At 43.5% G+C, this 16,838-nt stretch overlaps 1 protein-coding gene across 11 annotated transcripts in view; it reads right to left on the bottom strand.

Moving 5' to 3' along the window:
• LOC102308831 (pleckstrin homology domain-containing family A member 5) overlaps positions 1-16,838 on the bottom strand; it is a 176,463-nt gene that overhangs the window by 24,176 nt on the left and 135,449 nt on the right. For 5 of the 11 annotated variants that reach the window (XM_042225497.1, XM_042225493.1, XM_042225492.1 and 2 more), the window contains 10 exons: positions 13,385-13,465; positions 7,770-7,832; positions 7,604-7,684; positions 7,373-7,525; positions 5,174-5,275; positions 4,949-5,057; positions 4,026-4,069; positions 2,503-2,697; positions 2,051-2,180; positions 203-324 (listed from right to left, as the gene is read on the bottom strand). In XM_042225497.1, coding sequence (XP_042081431.1) covers positions 203-324; positions 2,051-2,180; positions 2,503-2,697; positions 4,026-4,069; positions 4,949-5,057; positions 5,174-5,275; positions 7,373-7,525; positions 7,604-7,684; positions 7,770-7,832; positions 13,385-13,465 — 1,080 coding nt within the window. The other 6 variants (XM_042225495.1, XM_042225496.1, XM_042225500.1 and 3 more) reach the window with 3 other exon arrangements.

The following is a 16,838-nucleotide window of genomic DNA, read 5'->3' as shown; positions in this document are numbered from 1 at the left end:
ATATATACACACATATATGAGAGAGAGAGAGCGAGAGAGAGTACAGAGTCACCAAATGAAGATGATTCTGCTTCTGATCTATATTTACGAGCGGTCAGTGAGCGAGTGCTTCATTTCCTTTTATGTACTCCGAATAAATGCGTCAGACATGACTTGCCCTCGTAGTGCAACAGATTTACCACACTATAAAGGTGAAACTTACAGATCTGGATTCAGGTTTCTTGGTCTTCCTCAGGGTAACGTAGGAAGCAATAGTGGAGGACTCGGCAGGGCTCATTGGGGATTTGGTCCTGGGGGGGATGACACCCACTCGGTACGGGGACACTGTTGGAGAAACAGCCGGAAAATGCTCTCACTCACACATTAATGAAAAACAACTAAAAGGACTAAAAACAATATATAGGCTACGTGTTTTAACTGAACCAAGTTAGTATGAGGTCCCAACGTTACCAACACAGATGTGAGAGAAATATTCTTTCCAGTAGGGCTGATGAAGGCCTGAAAAGGTCAAAGGACAAAGCCTCACCTGTGGCCAGTAAACACTTTCTACATTCAGTGACCATGAATGACATCTTCTAAAACTTGACGAATTGATTGAATAATATAAGATAGCCCAGATCTGTCTTTACTATTAATACCCTTTAACAGATACATTCCCCGGCCAAAAAACCATTGCCACCAAAAAAACTCTAATACGTAGTTGGACTGCCTTTAGCTTTGATTACGGCATGCATCTGCTGTGGCATTGTCTCCACAAGCTTCTGCAATGTCACAACATTTATTTCCATCCAGTGTTGCATTAATTTGTCACCAAGAACTTGCACTGATGATGGTGGAGTCTGACCGCTGTGCAAAGCCTTCTCCAGCATCCCAAAGAGTCTTAATGGGGTTAAGGTCTGGACTCTGGTGGCCAGTCCATGTGTGTGAAAAGGATGTCTCATGCTCCCAGAGCCACGCTTTCACAGTTTGAGCCAGATGAATCCTGGCATTGTCACCTTGGAAATATGCCCGTGCCATCAGAGAAGAAGAAACCCATTGATGGGATAACCTGGTCATTCAGGGAGTCAGCGGACCTCCTTCTTGGAGCACATGCTGTTGCTGAACCTAGACCTGACCAACTGCAGCAACCCCAGACCACAGGCTTGTAGGCACCAGGCATGACGGGGGCATCACTTCATCTGCCTCTCCTCTTACCCCGATGCGCCCATCCCTCTAGAACAGGGTAAGTCTGGACTCATCAGACCACATGACCTTCTTCCATTGCTCCAGAGTCCAGTCTTTATGCTTGCTAGCAAACTGAAGCCTTTTTCCCGGTTTGCCTCTCTGATTACTGGTTTTATTATGGCTACACAGCTGTTCAGGCCCAATTCCTTGAGCTTCCCATTGTGCTGGTGGAAATGCTCTTACATTCACTATTAAACATAGCCCTGAGTTCTACTGTTTTTTTTCTTCGCTTTGATTTCACCAAACGTTTAATTGATTGCCGATCACAATCACCACACTTCTTCCTCGAAGACCATGGATCCCCACTATCCTTCCACTTTTTAATAATGCGTCGGACAGTTCTTAACCCAATTTGCGTAGTTTCTGCAATCTCCTTGGATGTTTTCTCTGCTTGATGCATACCAATGATTTGACCCTTCTCAAACACACTAACATCTTTTCGACAACCACGATATGCATCTTTCGACATGGTTGTTTATGAAATGTGAAGCAACTCATTGCACCAGTTGGGGTTGAATAACTTGTTGCCAGCTGATAATCGCCCATGCAGTAACTGTCCAACAGGAGGCTCGAACCTATTTGCTTAGTTAAATCCAGCGGGCAACTTTTATAATAAGTGTGGCTTGTGGCTCGGCTGCAGGGGTCAGCCCGCCAGAGGGACCCGCTCAGCCCAATCCGGACATCAGTGCCCCGAACCCACTGCTCCACCCCCTTTGCAGCCAAGCCACACCCCGTCACGAAACGCCAGCTTCTTTAAAGCACAGTAAAAACAGTGCAGCGAGAATGAGGCTACCACTGAGAGTCACACACTGATTAATAAATGTACCTTTGGATGATGCGCCGTCTTTACTTTCAGTCTCAGCCTTGTCCTTCTCTTCACCGTTGGCCTCGTCCACTTCCTCGTTCACCGTGGTCAGCTCCGGCTCGCTCTTATATAGCCGGTAATCTGGAGCTTGCTTTGAGTGCAATAGGAAGGAAATCTCAGGATAAGAATACATTCATACACACGTTGTTCAGCATCAGTCAGGCACACATAACACTGATATGAATTAGATGTATTTGAACTTGTTGAGGAACAGATGCACATGAATTTATTCTTTAGGATGGGGTCTGGAAATAAAAGGCGAGAGATGGCTGAGAACACTGAATCCTGTGAAATGAGGAGCTCGGGTGCATTGGCTCGGTGTACTGAAGTGTGCCAGTCACAGCAAACTGAGGATGTTGGGGGCTGATGTGGTCAGGAGAGGGTGGGGCATGAACGCGTTCAGCGATTCTTACACTGTGTGCTCCATTCCTGGTGCCGGTTTTGCGGTCTTCAGGACGATAATTGTGGGAGGGCATGGGCCCACCACGGTGCAAGTGGTGGGGGGGCACTTGAGGGGGGCGGTCTGATGAGTCGTAGTACTGGGGGAGAGGCGGGCGGGGGGGTACGCTGTTGCCCTCCTTGGGAGGACTGAGTGGCTGAGTGACTGCCTGTAGACAGTTAACACAACGGGGCTCAAAGAAAGGACAGCGCTCCTGTCATGCTGTACAAATGCTGCTCGTCACCAAGAACACTCAGCCTGACTGGACCAGTTTCTGCAAACTGGGATGGAGACACCTCGGCTTGTGCTGGAAATACTCAAACATCACTCTGACTCCAAATGTGTTCTTCTCTTCTCAGACTTGCTGTTATGGGTGCATTCACAACGACAACAACACGAACTACACGATAAGTATGTTATTAATGGAACATATCAGTGTTAGCGGTAAACACGCATCCTAACGACATGTAAAGAGCTACGGTAAGAGTGAAATATCTGGTTCTGTGAGACGGGACAGGACTTTATTTTTAGTTTTACAACTGTTCACTCTGTCTGCTACGCGCCATCGAGCGCATACTCTACAGGACCGCGGTCCCTCGTTCATCGTGGGAGTTGCATTCTAAAAATAACCCGCGATAAGTGAAATCCGTGAAGTAGCCAACTTTATTTTTTACAATTATTATAGATGTGTTAAGGCTGTAAAACCCGTCCCTACACAGTTTATAAACTTTTCTCGCACAGGCAGGAACATTTTCACACTTTTCTCTGTTGTTTAAACTCCCAAAGTTCAAACCTTCGTAGAAAGTCCAGTATTACAGAATGAAACCAAACACACCTGCAGGTGACGACGTTTCGTCGACATTGTCGTGTTCGTCAGAGAAAACTTACAAACATACAGTGCAGCACTTCGGAGTCACGCTGCTACTGATCGAAGATTTATGTAAATTGGACAAGCTGAACACATTCTGTACTGTACAGGGGACACGGCACAAGATTGATTGACACTTGTCTACAGCCAATCAGGACACAGAACACAATGTGCTGTAAAAAAAAAAAAAGCATGTAAAATTGCACACAAAAAAATCCACGAAACAGCAATGCTGCAAAAGGTGAACCGTGTTATAGCGAGGCACCGCTGTAACTGAAGAAGCTAATCTCACCAGCATCATGGAAAGTATCTGTGGAAACGGACAAACCTGAAACGCCACAAAAACAGCTGAGCGAGCGGATTTCTACACTGAACTCAAACATCGACCTGTCCAGTACGAAACCTTTGAGCTACACAATCTCTATTCAGCTGTGAAACAACAGACAGCAAAGCCATCACACACACTCCTGCTGAACAATTTGACCACGTGCTTCATGCTAACCCTTCAGCTGGAGCTCAAACAAAGCCATCTTGGTTGGGCTAGAAAGACGCAAGAAATCTCTGAAGTCAAAACAAACGTAACTAAAACAGAATCATGTGACAGAGGTGTAATGTGCACACTGCCGTACCTCATTCTTCTGCTGGATGCTGAGTGGCTTTGAACCAAGAAAACCTATTAAACAGACAGAAATTGGAGAAAACAGACAGAAGTGAAGAAGTTTGCGATCACTGAGGATACGTGAATGCATCAGGTGCCGCTGCAAAATGGAGTTCTACATCTTCCTCACAAGATGATTCATCTTTCAGGTATCCAACACTTTGTAACGCACAGAAAACACAACATAGATTTACTGACAAGCCAAAGCAGAATATTAACAGGGTAGATTTAACCAGAAGGCTAAAGACGCGATATCACAGAATCACAAAAAATAGTCTATAACAAGGACCCTATGCAGAAAACGCACACACAGGGCCACCGTGTCCATTTCACACTTTGTGTGTGTGAAATGGACATGGATGCACGGAGATATTTCACTTCATGCCAACACGAGAACAATGACGGCAAAGACAATATTAACATGTTTACGTGTATATTAAAAACAGCAGCTAGGCTGTCAGCATCACCAGGTCTCACAGTGTGTCAGTGTATTGTTGGCAGAGCCGTGTAATGACACGTTGTCATGGAAACATAAAACTAGAAACTACAACAGGGCACCAAACGTAACCGACGGTGACTATAACGGCTCTTTCTAAAAGATAAGAGTGACAACCAAGCGAAGGCCGTGACCTGACGACTGAAACGCTGCAACGAGCAAAGCTGCAAAAACAAATCAAATGTACATTTTGACACACAGAAGCAAAAAGTGGTGAAGCAGCTGCTTTTTCTTTAAACCTCCGGCAGGATCAAGATTTGGTTTTGTTCAAAGAGACTGACCGTGGTGTGTTTACAAGAACTGTTTAGAACCTTGAAATTGTATCCAAGACATCAGACACACGCATGCAAGCAAGAACGTAAGAATGTGATGGTGGAGGTGCTGAGGGAGGGCCTCACTGCTATTTGTGCTCCGCTGGGGTTTGTTCTTGGACAGCGCCTCCATCACATCCTGGATCCTCCACAGCTCTTTCTGGATCTGAATGTGCCGCTGACTTGGAGGCTCTGTCTGAAGACACACAGAGACACACATCCAAATATTCTGTTCAAAGTTAACCACCGTGTAAAGTAAGAGTGTGTGTGTGTGTGTGTGTGTGTGTGTGTGTGTGTGTGTGTGCGTGCTACCTGTGGGCTGCCCAGGGCCTCCAGCTGTTCCAGTAGGTTGGATTTGGCCAGAGTAACATCTGCCTCCAGTAGGTCGTACTCCCTCCAGGAGCACTCTAGCTCCTGAAACAGGACACCAACAGCAGTCTGTTTGTGTTTATCTGTGCGGGTTTTCTTTCCCGTGTCTCCTCTTTTAGGTTCGGGAACCTTTGCCCTCTTTCTCGTCTGTCAGGTTTGCGTGGCATTTCTGTGAGTTCCCCCGGTACATCAGTCCTAAACCAACAGACACAAGGACCAGAGACCCCGAAATCTGCAGCCGAGCAAAGACTGAACTTGTGCTTGTTCCTGAAAAGACTTCCTGCACAATCATGTGGATCCCCATCTACTATCATTAGACTGGCTGCATAGGATATGCAGGGTATGGTTTAGAGGATGGATCTCTTAGAGCCCCGATCGAGTGTGTGACCACTCACAGTGTAGCTAGAGTAGATCCAGCCTTTAGGTATGGGCTCAAAATGTGGTCATAAATATTTTGTACTTGTAAAAAAGATTTGTATGTGTAAAAAAGATTTGTGTGTGCGTAAAAAAGATTTGTGTGTGGACTTAGAAAAAAACCCCCTGCAAGTTACAAGTACGGATTTTGACCCTATTTTTCTTCCTTTCATCTGATTGGTCAATGTCATGTCAATCACAAATGTAACAATCCAATCAGAGAACAGATGGGTTTGGCTGTCGAAGGGGCTTTTTTTTTTTTTAACTGCAGGTCCTTGAAGGGTGATACAGTTTGAAGCTGGAGGATCTCTATATAAATATCCGATAGCAGCTAGGTCCCCTAACTTTCAGCAGCTGTTGAAAGGAAAAAGTTGTGCTATATCAGTGGTTAGAAATACCATTATTACTTTAGGATTAGTTTAACACAACGTCAGGGCTGACCCGGGACCACTGCTGTGAGTCACAGTGCGCAGCATAAAAGTCCTTTCACATCGGTCGCAGGATGTGCTGCTAATGCTAACTGCTAACTAAAAGCAAAGGATGCAAAATTTGTTGCTGGCTGCTGGGCTCTGTGGGGTTCTACCTGTACTAGATGCACCTGCTCCTTGTCTTTTCTATCTCTGACTTTATCTCCTCTACAAGAGTTTGTTTTTGCTGGTTCTTCAAATGTTCAATAAAAACATGTATGCTAATTCATAACGAAGAAAGCTTTGTAATGAAGACTGTCATTTCCAAAACCCTGCCCGCCCCCACCCCACGGTCCGCAGCGCTGTTGAAAAGGCTGTGGAAGTCCCTGTATTAAACACGTAGACCTGTGACACAAAAATCACCAAACTCGGACGACCACAGACTGTTTTCCTTCGTGGTGATGAAGGAAAACGCTGGGTTGGCATGTAAAAGGGCATTTATTACCTTCAAAGACCTGCAGTTAAAAAAAAGCGCCCCTCGACAGCCAAACCCATCTGTTCTCTGATTGGATTGTTACATTTGTGATTGACATGACATTGACCAATCAGATGAAAGGAAGAAAAATAGGGTCAAAATCCGTACTTGTAACTTGCAGGGTTTTTTGGCTAAGTCCACACACAAATTCTTTTTTACACATACAAAATATTTATGACCACATTTTGAGCCCATATTTAGGAGCTTATTTGTTATATTTAGAACATGCACCATTAAAAAAAACACAAAATAAAAGATTTAAAATGCAGATATATAACTGTCACCTGATTCTGTTTCCTTCACTGTTGTTCACATCAAAGCTGTCACAAACATAAACACAGTGGAAGCCACACCGCTATGGAAACAAAGGCTTCGGCTGTGCTACATGCTGGTGTTCTTGGAGTTGAAAGGAGGCTTTCCCAGTACTGTGACTGGTCAAAGAACAAAACATTTTCTTACTCTGTAATCATCAGGAAACGCGTCTGTAACAGCAGTGCAGAAGTATTATTGTTGTAAAGAAATGTATATTTGGGTTTGTATATTCTGGTGTTTATCAAGGAAATTAAATGAAGAGTAAAAGCTAATCAATAACCTTACCAGCATGTATCACAGTAACGCCAGTAAAAGCTGATTTTTACTCTCCATAAGGAGTCTAGGTGATGTTCCACTGTGAGACACGCAATAAATATTCAGTAGCAAGTCCTATTCCATAAAACTGTGGCTGCTTTTCCAAGCATAAATGTCCCTACGTGTCGGGTGGTGATGTGTGAGAGCATGCATGCTCACAGTGCTGACTCGGGACAGCTCCCTGCAGGTGCTGAGCAGCCCATTTTGCAGCACATCTCTCTGTTGGACCAGGCTCTGTGTGGCTGCTGCATTGGAGTCACTCTGTTCACTCAGCTCCTGACTGGCAGACAGCAGCGCTGTCTCCAGAGTGTGCTGCCACACAACACACAAAAATTATTACTGCATATCCGCAAAGAGAGCAACACACATGCACAGAGTGCACAGCTGTACCTTCTCTCTGTGTAGCTGCTGCAGTTTCTCCTCCTGCATCCTCACTGCTTTGTCCTGCTCACACAGTCTGCTCAGCTTGGTCTAACACAGCCACACAAACATGCCCATCAGTAAATGTGTCTTTGAAACGTGTCAATCATTTCACTGAGAGCTGCGGCCGTCTTACATCTATGTCAGCCTCCTCTGGGCGCTGAACGAAGGCGCCGTCTTTGTAGTCATCTGAACTCGTCTGAAGAAGAGAAACAGTCAGAGATGGACACTAAGGGGCAACACATCTGGTACAACGGAGAGCTCCAGGTCAGTTTTTCAAAAAATATTAAGAAATGTCACAGAATGCATTCAGGGATTACTTCTCGACTTGTTATACACTAACAGTCAAAAGTTTGGACTTGCCTTCTCATTTGTTGTCGTTATTTTTGCTACTTTCTACATTATAGATACAAACTGACATCAGATATATGAAGTAAGATATATGGACTCATGTAGCAAAGGAAAAACTATGTTTTATATTTTTGATTTCTGTAAGTAGCTGCTCTTTGCTTTGTTGACAGCGCGGCAAACCCTCGGCCTTCTCTCAGCGAGCTTCATGATGTTGTCACCGGAAACGGCTTCACCCCGCAGGTGAGCCTGTCAGGGTTTGTTTGTGGAATTTGTGGCCTTCTTAATGGGGTTGGGACCATCAGGTGTGTTGTGCAGAAGTCAGGTTGCTACACAGACTGTTAGAATTCATATTATGGCAAGAACCAGTCAGCTAAGAAAAGAGAAACAACAGGCCATCATTACTTTAAGAACTGAAGATCAGTCAGTTGGAAAATTGCTAAAACTTTGAATGTGTCCAAGTGCAGTCGCAAAAACATCAAGACTACGATGAAACCGTCTCACATGAGGACGCCCCAGGAAAGGAAGACCAAGAGTCCCTCTGCTGCTGAGGATACATTCATCCGAGTCACCAGCCTCAGAAATCACAAGTTAACAGCAGCTCAGATTAGAGATAAGTCTAAATCTGAGATCTTTGGTTCCAACTGCAGAAAAGGTGAACGGATGGCGTACACAGTCACCTGACCTAAACCCAGTGGAGATGGTTTGGGATGGAGCGCAGAGTGAAGGCAAAGGACCAACAAGTGCTCAGCATCTCTGGGAACTCCTTCAACACTGTTGGAAACCATTTCAGGAGACGACCTCATGAAGCTCATGGAGACGCCAAGAGTGAGCGAAGCAGGAATCAAAGGGTGGATATCAGGAAGAATCTAAGATATACAACATGTTATTTCACACGTCTTTGTTTCCTACATAATTCCACATGCGTTCATCCGTAGTTTGATGCCTTCAGTGAGAATCTGCAATATAAATATTCATGAAAAAAAAAAAACAACATGAAATGAGAAAGCATGTCCAAACTTTTGACTGTGTGTTTAATTTAATCCCACATGATATAAATTATTGTGTCAGGATTTGTTTTTCCTGAATACAGTGGGCAAAAATTCTTCATATTACACTTGTTGTTTATTACAAGAGCATGAAATGATGCAGTGATGATGGGATATTGTTGATATTTACTAATCCTGCTTGAAGCTGCTTACCCAGATGTTACCACGGCTGCTGTGGATCACATTAGAAAGTACAAACACGCATCGCCGGCGTAGCTTCAGCAAACTATAATATGCTGATAAACAAACTCTTACATTTTGCCTCCTACACTTTAGTCTGATTTGCAGCAATGAGGTTGTGCTCTACCGAGAAACAAGTCAACCTTTTTTTAAGGCAACTTTTTGTTGGAATCAGTCCCAAACAACTGTCCCAGAAAATGACCGGTGTTCACTGTACAAAGTAGGGCTGCCACAAACGATTATTCTGATAGTCGACTAGTCACCGATTATTTTTGCGATTAGTCGACTAATCAGATCATCATCCATTGGACGTAAAACTACAGCTTATTGCATCTGCTCTTATATAACTATCATTAGCTTACAGCTTTAAGTGTTTAAGGTCTGTGCAAACTAAAAATAAAGACAAGATGATAGTTTATTCAATTTTAATGAAATTTGCAGGTTGTTTCGGTGAAGTTTAATAAACTCCTTGCTATCTAAAATATAACAGGACACCGGAGTAAATTCTCCAGCATCTCACACTTCTGATAATCAGCTGTCTGCTTGACGTTTATTCAGCTGTGTAAAAACTATAACTTTAATCTCAGCCAAACCGATTTACTCAGGAACAAATAAAATACTGAAAAAAGCCAAACAACAACATTTTAAGTTATCTAAGTGACTCATATATCATGTTTAACCTGAGTAGCGAAAGACGGCGGTGGGTTTGAAAACGATTTGCCGGGAGTCCGGTGTTCTCACGGCTCTAGTGAGCCTAGCCCCCGGCTAGCTATCGAGCTAGTGGGTAACAGACGTCTCCGAAAACGTCGGAGCGCTTTTGAAAATATGCGGTGTCCTGATAAACTGAGCAGATATTTGAGGTTTACACAGCTACATTCTCGCCTGAAAATATGTTAAACGTTTATTTTGTGACCCAGAAAGAATAATAAGAGTAACATTAAAGCTAACTAGCTGCCGCCATTGTTGGAAACTGAACTGGGCCGCGCTATGAATTCTGGGACACAGGCTGTATCCCAATTCAGGGTCTGCAGCCTTAAAGGCCGCATTTTAAGGCCGATTACGTCACAGCGACGTGACGAAGGCTGTCCCAATTCAAAGGCTGCTCGAAATGTGGCCCTCAAATGCATCCTTCATTTCCCTGAATTTTAAGGACGTGGCGGTGTAGACTTCGTGGCCCAACATATCCCTGAATGCATAGCGCGGCGGTGGGTGTGGATAATTTTGCCGGAAAAAAACAGCGGATGAGGGGCGCCCGAAGAGTAAACTTTAAGAACTGAATATTATGTCACTTATTTATGTGCAAATGTTTAATAACGAAGAACATTAAACATTACTGTTGGCCACATGTCGGCTAAGTTATGTGACATTAGTGACGTTTGTACTAACTTGGTTTTAAAGCCTTTACTTTAAAATACACGCCGTTCAATAGCTGAGCTTAATCAGAGAATGATCAAAGCTCATGTAGAAACAAACAAACAAATGAACAAAAGATTTTCTCCTTCATTTCTGTCAAACACAGCTGTATGACACGTTTCCAGCTGTTAGTATCATGGTTGCTAGGCAACCTGGGCAGTGCAACGGAGGCTAGACCGTCCCATTTCACAAGCCTCGCACTTCCGGCCTTAGCGGTCTTTGAGTACGCGGCCCTTGAGGATCGTTGAGGCTGCGTACTTTAAGGCTGCAGACCCTGAATTGGGATACAGCCACAGCTTCTTCTTCTTCTTCGGGGTTTAACGGCAGCTGGCATCCTTGTACATGCAGTGCTGCCATCTTCTGTTTCAGTCCGTTATTACACTCTTAAATCCTGCTATTATTCCTGCGTCTTTTGGGATCTTACAAAGCTTCAAACGACGCGTCGACTATTAACTCAGTCGTCGACGATTTTGATAGTTGACGTAATCGTGACTAGTCGACTAATCGTGGCAGCCCTAATACAAAGCATACAAAAGATGGATGTACCCTCTGGGCGTTAAAGCACACGCACCAGAGCCACAGACTTGTTTTCTGTCCTTCAGAGAAAGACTCCTGTGGCAGACGTCTATGGACTGCTTGTAACATGTCCTCACTAAACACATCCCCATGAGATTTACTATCAAATCTTATTCAACACAACACAGCGTTCATTCAGTAACTTACTGTGTGATTTAAGATTCACCATAATCACCATGTAGTGTAGATTTTAGTGCTCCAGTAGAACCAGTCCATGTACCATTTACCTAAATGTGTCCTCCACTGCTGCGGACTTCAAGGAAGGAGTGTGAGCCACACTGTGACAGTAACTGAAAGGCTGATGATCATTTGATCCAGCTTCACATTTTAACTGGACACTTTATGTAATGGATCAGAAAAAAATGCCTAACAAATAAATGTCTTAGACGTGTGTTAGGTAACAACAGGAAACAGCCCACGAGTCTCTCTCCTGCTTCACACTGAAAATCAAAAATTCTCTTAAAGTTAAGAAGTCTCTTAGAAGTTTAAAAAACAACAAAAACCTAACATCACCTGTAAAGCTCACTGACTAACATTTTCTACCTGTTTGTTTAGTTTGTGCTTAAACAGAAATGTAAAATTACCAATCTGTGGTCTCAGGGAAAGCTCAAGTGTGTTGAAAACATCCCTGCTCTAATGATCTCTGCTGCTGTCACTGCAGATCCACAGTGCAGTGGTTTATAAATTCACGTAGCAAGCAAATGGCTGCTAGTTCCTTTGGGGGTGCATCAAAAAGGGCATGTGCCAAATCAAGCATGTTGTGGTCTCGTGACAAGGAAAATTTGAAGGTACCATTAACTGTGTGCAGAGTAAAAGCGTGATTCCCAGATCACGAGAGATTCTACTTTTACTAATGAGTGACTAAAGAGTGGAACCAAGTCCACAGAGATAACCCCACGCCATAATCCCCCCTCCACCAAACTTGGCACAATGCAGTCAGACAAGTACAGTTCTTCTGACAACAACCAAACCCAGACTCGTTCATTGGCTTGCCAAAAGGAGAAGCATGATTCATCACTCCAGAGAGCACATCTCCACTGCTCTAGAGTACAGCGGCAGTGTGCTTGAATGCAGCTGCTTGGTCACAGGAACCCACAGGAAGTTCTCTGCGCTCTGCTCTCTAGCTAAGCTGAAGTTTGGAGGTCTGTGGAGGTTGACTTAGCAGAAAGCTGGCAGCCTCTGTGCACTATGTCTCGATGCACGCTCAATCATCCAGGCCCCATCCTATCACAGTACTAAACTGGACTTCACTGAGCTCCTGAAAGCAACCACTCTGCATGCCTTGGTGGTTGACCTTATGAGCCTGTGTAAAACGATTATACATGAATTCAGCGGTTTGGATGGGTTAGTGAAGACTTTTGGCAATATAGAGCAGTTCCAGCTTATAACTCAACCTAAAACATCGACTGTCCTGAGATTGACCAACTGTGTCCTTCTGCTTCTACCCATATACAGATTCTTTGGTAATTCTTGTAAAGAAATCTGACACGGTTTCCTGAAATGTCATGTCAGTTTTTAGTTTTCAAAAAAACAAACCTGTAATACAAACACATTAAACCAGTCAAGCATTCCCCAAGTAAACCTCAACAATAAACACTGCTGTGTGACAGGAGACGCCATCGCTCTGACACTCATTGCAGCCACAAATCATGCTCAGTTCCAGGTGCATAAAGAAAGGAAAGCAGTGAAATGAGATGTGCAGGAAACAAAAAGAACGTCACATACACTTCAAACATTGCAATAGGTGAAACATAGGAAGGATCACTGTGGAACAACTGACAGATGAACTGACTGCATCCAAAACATGATAACTAGGTTAACAGTGGAGGGGATGATGTGGATAGACAACTACTGGAAACATCTGGCTTGAGTCTGCTCCCCCTCATTCAAAAATATAGAGTTCTGCAAGAAATAACTTGGACGTAAACTTTGGATAAGAAAACCAAAAGACCAAGATTTATCAGCAGCAATAGTTTCATAAATGCGTTTTCCTCTAAATGTTTGATATTTCATGTTGAGAGGGGATTTTTCACTTTAAAAATGAATAAATAAATGACTTGCTGAACGAAATCGTGCAACTTTGGTGCTCCAGCATGTAAAGATAAACTGAAGGTTGACTGTGTGACACGTCCCTAACAGAGATGCCTGCACAGTGACTCAAGCCAGAACCTGCCTAAGACCTTACTTGCTGGTAGAGTTGTGGCCTTGGTGCAGAGTTCTCAATCATAGTGTGAATCATGAAGATTAGAGGCTCATTCTCCTTCGTCTAGCGGAGCGCCGTGGAGAAAGAAGATACAGTGATGTAATAACACAGCTATAACTGCTGCTGGAGGACGAAATACTGTTTAATAACTGCTTTGTAAACAAAACTGGAAGACAAAAAGTAGGATAAACCCACCTGTGACAGTTTAGTGTTCTGTCACTCCACCTCTGACCAATCTTATTCTAAAGCCTTTCTGATCAATCCTAACTCTCACCTCAAATCTATAATAACCTGCAAAGAAATGTCAGGTCATGTATACAACCAAAGAGCAATATTTATGATATTTCTCCAAGGAGGTGCTTTTGGATTTTTGGATGTAATTAAAAAACAACAAGTCTTCATTGAGTCAGTGGTTTCTAGGTATGACCAAGGACCAAATGATATTTGTCCCAGGTGAGGTACTGCAGTTCTCCCATAGGATTGACCTAATCACAGATTTAATGCACATACACTATGTTGCCAAAAGTATCTGCTTGCTTGCACTCACAGGCATATGAACTTGAGTGACTTCCTATTCTGAATCCATAGGGTTAAATATGATGCCAGCCCTCCCTTTGCAGCTATACCAGCTTCTGTTCTCCTGGGAAGGTTTTCCACGAGGTTTAGGAACGTGTTTATGGGAATTTTTTGGCCATTCTTTGAGATGTGCATTTGTGAGGACAGACACTGATGTTGGACTTGGCCCGGCTCGCAGTCTCTGCTCTTTTTCATCTCAAAAGAGTTCTATCAGGTTGAGATCAGGACTCTTCAGTTAATCTCTTCCATAACAAGCTCGCTCACTAATGTCTCCATGGACCATACTTTGTGCACTGCTGTGCAGTTATAGTGGAACTGGAATTCTCAAACTGATCCCACAAAGCTGGGAGCATGAAACTGTCCAAAATGTTTTGGTGTGGTGAAGCATTAAGAGTTGCTTTCAATGGAAAAAGGAGCTGAACTCCTCAAAAAAAAAAAGAAAAAGAAAAAAATCCCAACTTATATACTTATATACCCCATCTTACAAACTTTACGACTGGTAAATGCAGTCAGGCAAATATCGCTCTCCTCCATCGGACTGCCAGGAAAAGTGTGATTCAGCACTCAACTGATGCTTTACATTGCACTCGGTGATATAAGGCTTGGATGCAGATACTCGGCTATGGAAACCAATTCCATGAAGGTTTTAGACACTGTTCCTCAGCTAATCTGAAGGTCGGAGGTCTGTAGTGACTGATTCTGCAGAACACTGGTCATTTCTGCACCCGCTGACCCTACTCTTTGATTTTATGTAGCCTCTACTTTGTGACTGAGTTTCTGCGATTTCTAATCCTTTTCACTTTGTTCCAATAGCCCTAACAGTTAACTGAGAACTATTTAGCAGCAAGGAAATTTCACAACTGTACTGGGTGCACTGGTGGCACGATATGGTACCATGATGGAATTCACTGAGCTCCTTAGACCAACCCATTCTCAAATAGTCTGCATGCCTGTGAGCTTAATCTTCACACCTTTGACCACGAAAGTCACTTTGATGATTTGGAGGGGTAAATGGTAAATAGCGCTTTACTCGTCCCTAAGGACTAAAAGCGCTTTACACTACAGTCATCCACCCATTCACACACTGGTGATGGCAGCTACATTGTAGCCACAGCCACCCTGGGGCGCACTGACAGAGGCGAGGCTGCCGGACACTGGCGCCACCGGGCCCTCTGACCACCACCAGTAGGCAACGGGTGAAGTGTCTTGCCCAAGGACACAACGACTGAGACTGTTGGAGCCGAGACTCGAACCGGCAGCCTTCCAATTAAAAGACAAACTGCCAACTCTTGAGCCACGATTGGTGTGTCAATACTTTTGGCAATATCGTGTAGGGTTTTAAAATTTCCGTACAATGAATATCAACTTGCAAAGACAATGAACATCAGTTTGCTTCGAATTTCAGCAGCATGAAAGTAAAGACATGATATATACACCAGCAGTCCCCAACGTTTTTTTTGCACCACGGACTGGTTTATGTTCGACAATCCAGTCTGTAAGTCTGACGTCATCAGCTGTGCCTGGGCCCAGACTACGATGCAGCTCCCAAAGTCAAACAAACACTGCGGCATCACTGAGAGTTAAAAACTGTAAATTCTTTCATCTTTAATGAAATGATCAGTGGCAATAAAAACAGAGAGGCCGACAGTGAACACTGACTGTTTTTAGGGGCTTGTTCAAATTAAATGGAACAAGATACAAAGTATTAAAACATGTTAAAAACACAGCAGCCTTAATAAACACAGAGGGCCGGTAGGCAGGATTCATCAGGTCATCACTTAATGACCAGATATTTTCACGGACCGGCCTTTAAGGTGTTGCGTATAAATAGAGCAAAATAAAACTAGTACCGGTACCAAAAAAGAAGATTTATTCATAACACACGTGAAAAGACCCAGGGAAACAGAGTTAACGATAAAAACCGCTAGAAACCCTGAAAACCATAAGTTTCACACCAAGCCTCAACTCTCGCGGCCCGGCACCAAACGACTCACGGACCGGTACCGGTCCATGGCCCGGGGGTTGGGGACCGCTGTTATACACAGTGTATCAGAGTTTTTAGAGGCCACGATGCAAAGCACCTGCCCATAAAGCTTTCTAGGGTCCATTCACTTCTGTATTAGATGTTATACCCTTTACATTTCTATCTAAAGGTAGAATTTCATGTAGTTTCATGCTAAATAGTCATGTAGACAATTCAGACTCTGATGTGGTTTCCTTCTCTTTCTTTTCTTTTTTCTTTATGCTTGTATAAAATGTGGTGTGAGGCAAAGATAAAGGCAGAGAATAACTAAGAAAACTGAAAATAACTCCCTTCCACAAAGACTGTTTTCACAGAAGGACGACCTTTTCAGTACTGAGCAGTCCTGTTCAATAATAGAGGGAAGGCTAGTCCTACCTAACAGGCTGAAAATAAACAGCACATTTCGATGCCTGATCCTGGTATGACATGTGCAAACTGCCAACAGATTATGTTTTCCCAGAAGGATGAGCATGCTGAAGAAGAAGAATGTGCTCAGAGATGTCAACGTCCTGGCAATCTTAAATAGCCCAGTGTGTGCAGGTCATGAAAACAACCTGGTGATAAATATCACTACAGGTTCAGACTTTTTTTTAAAGATCCAACTGAAATCTGGAATCAAAGTAATTAAAGAGAATCCAACATAACTGCATCACAGTAACAACGTGCTTCTTACAAGGAATAAGTTAACAGTAGTGTAGTGTTTATAGTGTTTATAGTGTAGTGTTTATAGTGTTTATAGTGTTTATAGTGTAGTAGGGCTGTCACAAACGATTATTTTGATAGTCGACTAGTCACCGATTATTTTTGCGATTAGTCGACTAATCAGATCATCATCCA

This window comes from Haplochromis burtoni, unplaced genomic scaffold, assembly GCF_018398535.1.
Source record: "Haplochromis burtoni strain Fernald_Lab_line unplaced genomic scaffold, NCSU_Asbu1 Contig_173, whole genome shotgun sequence".
NCBI classification, from domain to species: Eukaryota; Metazoa; Chordata; class Actinopteri; order Cichliformes; family Cichlidae; genus Haplochromis; species Haplochromis burtoni.
This window is presented reverse-complemented; position numbering and strand designations above follow the sequence as displayed.